The sequence below is a fragment of the Papilio polytes genome, unplaced genomic scaffold, assembly GCF_000836215.1.
Source record: "Papilio polytes unplaced genomic scaffold, Ppol_1.0 DF822178.1, whole genome shotgun sequence".
NCBI classification, from domain to species: Eukaryota; Metazoa; Arthropoda; class Insecta; order Lepidoptera; family Papilionidae; genus Papilio; species Papilio polytes.
In genome coordinates, this window is record NW_013527026.1 from 1,351,519 (window position 1) to 1,356,388 (window position 4,870).

At 35.7% G+C, this 4,870-nt stretch overlaps 2 protein-coding genes across 2 annotated transcripts in view; one reads left to right on the forward strand and one right to left on the reverse strand.

The window, feature by feature from the left end:
- The first annotated feature begins 804 nt into the window (after positions 1 to 804).
- Positions 805 to 3,356, forward strand: LOC106106601 (RNA-binding protein Rsf1). The gene is made up of 3 exons (XM_013287198.1): positions 805 to 964; positions 1,100 to 1,727; positions 3,218 to 3,356. The coding sequence occupies exon 2, from the start codon at positions 1,115 to 1,117 to the stop codon at positions 1,583 to 1,585; it is 471 nt and encodes a 156-aa protein (XP_013142652.1). The 5' UTR covers positions 805 to 964; positions 1,100 to 1,114; the 3' UTR covers positions 1,586 to 1,727; positions 3,218 to 3,356.
- LOC106106602 (mediator of RNA polymerase II transcription subunit 17) overlaps positions 3,353 to 4,870 on the reverse strand; it is a 6,000-nt gene continuing 4,482 nt past the window's right edge. Inside the window, 3 exon segments of the mRNA XM_013287199.1 lie at positions 3,353 to 3,601; positions 4,334 to 4,475; positions 4,783 to 4,870. The exon segment at positions 4,783 to 4,870 is cut by the window's right edge and continues 34 nt beyond it. Of these exon segments, the coding sequence (XP_013142653.1) occupies positions 3,381 to 3,601; positions 4,334 to 4,475; positions 4,783 to 4,870 (451 nt within the window). The 3' untranslated portion in view covers positions 3,353 to 3,380.

Consider the following 4,870-nt stretch of genomic DNA (forward strand, 5'->3'; position numbering starts at 1 on the left):
TGTTTAGTAAATAAGGATCCGTTTCACTCCGTACGGCTTGTCCGTTACAAACGTAAACACAACACATAACAAACACCAATACAGTCCTCCATTTATACTTTGTATCACTAAACTGACTGTGTCTCTTCTGTAAACCCATGTCTTTACAACATTCCATTATCAACTAACTCAACACAAAAATATTCATTTCACTTTTGCTAAGGCTCCTTGCGACAACACCTAGGGAAACACCAAATATGTACATCGACACGTACTTAACTTACACACCATTTTTATAAATAAAGGTGAAAATTTAATAAAATGATAATTTATTTGATACACACTATAAATAAAAACAATTTAACAAAGGTGGGGTGGGATAACAGAAAATAAGCGAAAAGGCGCGCTAAGGCGCGACCGTTGAACAAAGTCGTTTGGCCGGTTTTGTACGTTTACTTTGTAGTTTCCTCCTCCCTGCCCTCCCACCTGCTTCGGCTTCGCATTCGTGCGTTTCAAATCAAAAGCCTTCTCCCTCCTCCTCCTCACGAAATAAACGTCGTACATTCATCTTTCCGTTCCTTTCACTTTGTAACAAAGAATCTGTCATTCATTCATTCGTTCATTATATTTTACACAATCATTCCTTTTACAAATCGTATATACTAAATTATTTCAATATTTACGTAAAAGTAAACTTATCTTGTTGTATATGTTTTAAGTGCGTTATTCTAAAAATTAAGAAAGAAAAGCTTCGTAAAATTTTTAAAATGTAGCAACATTTACTAATGTTTTTCATCGTTCAATTCAGCTCATGTTAACCATGTTCCGCCTCTTATTCACTCACTCTTCAATTCGATCAATCCGTTTTTCGTTTTGTTTCATATTTTAATAAATAAATTCATATTTATTACATTATATTTATAAAAAATATAGTAGTATAGGATTCACTTTCAACGTAAGGATATTCATCTTCAATTGAATTCATGTAAGTTCATGTTTTCTTTGTTTGGGTTAGAGTGTGGTGTTGGCGTGGCACCGCCGCAATGTCGGCGACGGCGACATTTTGTTTGTTCAATATATTTATAATTTTAGGCACTCAAATTGTTGTTACAATTTTTAGATAAAAAAAAGTACGATGAGCTCGGGTGGAACACGTGTGTACGTTGGTGGACTTGTCGAGGGCATAAAGAAAGAGGATCTCGAAAGGGAGTTTGACAAATATGGCAAATTGAACTCCGTTTGGGTAGCACTCAATCCCCCCGGATTTGCATTCATAGAATTTGAAAACATGCAGGAGGCAGAAGATGCGTGTAGCGCGATGAATGGTTTTGAAATGTTAGGCGCGACATTGAAAGTAGAGTTATCGAGGAAACGTGACGGACCGCGTCGCGGCGGTGGTAACTTCAGAGGAGGGCGAGGTGGCAACTTCCGGGGCCGGTCGTTCGGGGGCCCTCCTAGTGGCAACAGATCTTTCAATAACTTCGGAGGCAATGGCGGTGGTGGTGGCGGCGGCAGGCCGTTCAACCGCAACGGAGGCCAGTCTTATAACAAGTATCCTTCTTCAGGAAGTAATATGAGGTCCAGGTCACCACTAGAGCGTCTTTAATTTAATCTTAGCTTTTAATTAGGTTTAGTGTTAACATTATCTGAAGCCTTCCAAGTGTTAAAATTCAATGTCTGTTCTTACGGGAGGGTTTAAATGCTGGGAAGAGTTCTATCAACAACAACAATGACCTGAGGAATTAGAGGTAATGTATGATTTTGAGTTTAATATACAAATATGTTATGTTTTTAATAATGTGAATTATACAGTATGAACAGATATATATGACGGAAGCATGTACTGAAAGTTGTTTATATTGTTTGAGCTTATATTGTATGTATAAATAAATTGTATTAATCACTGTAATTTATGTGACATTTTGAGATCACAATACTCTCTTATTAACATGTTATGACCTGGTACTTATCATGAATCTATTTTTATACTATCACATTAGTATTGACTATACAATATAGTTGTTCCTTGTAGTTATATAAAGTTGACAATGTCCTCTAAATAAAATGTTACCTTATGTAATACATTGATGTATTTTTTATTCAAATAAAAGCCTAAATGTTCTAAATATCGGATAGCAAATTTTAACTAAATCACATACAACATCGAGATAGTAACTATCTATTACTGTGGTGGTGGAACCAACTTGTTTTACTTTTGATATTGCTAAATTTGCTTATTGTTTATATTTCTAGTATTTCATTGTTTTTGATTATAAAGATGAAAAAGCCAAGGCATTCTGACACTGCTTGAGCTGAGCTCTTCGAAGCCTAGTGCTCAAAGTACAGTAATTTTTGTCCGACAGTGTTCAATGTATATATTTAAATATACACCAATTTTAAAAATGCATGTTTAAAACATTAATCCTTACGTAGCTTCTTTAATGTGAACCACAATTTGTGCTCATATGTCTCAAGAAAAGGTTCCATTAATTTATTTTCCCATACTAATATAAATTTACACAAACCACAGATTATCACTGTTTTGGTATAGTCTCATATTTTTTTTATCTTTATCAATTAATTCATACTTTAGTATATGAAACTAGTTTTTTATGTTTCTCTTTGAGGTTAAAATTGATTTGGACATGTACCATTTTCCTTAATCCCATATTAATTTGATAAGTAAATGAAAACTATGGTAATTCAAAACTAGTTTTTTTTTTATGTTTTTGAATTTAAAATTGATCTGAACATGTTCCGTTTTCCTTAATAGTATGTTCATTTTATGAGTAAACAAAAATGATTTTAATTCTGTAATTTAAAAACATTGATTGGCTTAAATTCTATCATTGTAGTTATTGGTGTGAAATATAGCTTTACACATGAGTAAATCATCTCTGAAACAGTTCAAAAATTCAACTCTCCTAGATTCAATCAGATGAGCTGTGGCTCAATTAAATAGGCAATTCAGTGGTAGAAATTATGTCATCCCATAAATTGTAAAGCTACCTACAGTTCATAAAAAAATCATAACTCTATGCAAGTACAAATTGAGCGAAATTGCGAGCCAGTTTACTGCTGCAGTTTTCTGCTTCACACATGTAAATTAAGCTGATTTATGGATTATTTAGGTGACTTAACCATGACTACATAGCTCAGTAGTTATCTGGACTAGATATGGCCTTTGAATATTCTGTTTGCTACATCATGGTTAATGACATTTTATTATTATTTTCAGTTCCTTGGATTTTGGTCTCGAGTCAACCTGACATGAGAATAATTAAGCAAGAACAATCATCAATAAATAATAAAATACAATTTACCTAAGCACTTATGCATTAAGACTTTTACATGTAATAAATGAAACATATGATATGCTTGAAATGGTTTTATTCTTAAAATTATGAAGGACTGCTAAGGCAGGCCATTAATAGTTCCATTTTGTTGAGAAAGTTTTTACCCTCCATTTTTTCTAGTTTGATCTCTTTGAATGCACCTCCGAGGTTCTCCCATTTCTTATCTTTTACCAATTCACTTGCAAAGAAATCTTTTCTGGGCGATTGTGCTATGAACGCTTGGATCCCAACTGAAGGCTCACATCTTATCGCAATCATCCTATCTCCTGAAACAATATTTTATAAGTTAAAATAAGAGAGTTTTTAGGGCATTGTAAACTGGTGACAGTTTTTAGTTAAGTAGATTATACAGGGGGACCTTTTTTCTGATATCGGTATAAGTTGGAAAATAAGTGCCAAATAAAATTGGAAAGTGGAGTTCTTGACAGTTTTTTCAATAAAAAGCAATTGTTGAATTTTAAGTTGATGACTGGCATAATGTGGACACTATGAGCAAAAGTGTCAGTTATCATCATTATCTTCCTCCTTATCCTACTCTCGTAGGGTCGGCGCAACAGGTTTTTGTCCTCCACATAACTCTATCATACGTCATCTCAGTCATCACTCCCTTTTTGATCATGTCATCTTGCACGCAATCCATCCATCTCTTTCTACGTCTTCCTCCACCGATGTACCTTTCCACACTCATAACTGACGTTCTCCTTGTAACATGCGATTCATCCCTCCTCATAACATGCTAACCTTTTGCTCCTTACCTTCTCTACCACTGGGGCTACTCTCAAACTTCCTCTAATATACTAATTTCGTATCTTATCCATTTCTTACCCCACACATCCATCTTAACATTTGCATTTCTGTCATATTTAGTCTTTTCATTCGTCCCTTTTTCTGCCTAACATTCAGATCCATACATTATGACAGGTCTTACGACGGTCTTGTAAAAGGGCCAGTGACTGCGCAATTAATTTTAAAATTGCAAATATTGTAAATAAGTGTACCATTAGGCGATGCGAGGAGACAGGAGGAGGCGTTGCCGAGCGGCTCCACGGGCCCGGAGCCGAGGTGTGCGCTGGAGGCCAGCAGCTGCCAGCCCATGCAGCGCCCCACCGCCTGCACCGCCATCATCTGGTGCTGGTAGATCTGCAATAAACACCCTCACACATAGTTTATACAACAAAAACAATTTTCAAGCCAACAAATCCCCGGGTGCAACTGCAAGTGTAATCAATACTTTAACTAAATTCTGTTAAGAATATTGCTATATATGCACAGTTTGGATATAATGTGATGTATTATATCCAAAATGTGGGCTTGAAGATTCAAAATCCTAAGTATTCTACAAACCCTAGGGTTTGTGCTAGATTAGCAATTCTGGATTAGACTGTAATCTAGCACAGCATACAGCATACCTAATATCTTAGAATACTAGTGAGTAGAGCATGTATACCTGGCAGTAGATGAGGTCTCTAAGCTCCTGCAGCTCGTAGGAGAGATGTCTGACGCGGCCATCGCGGCAGATGCACTTCAGCGTCTTC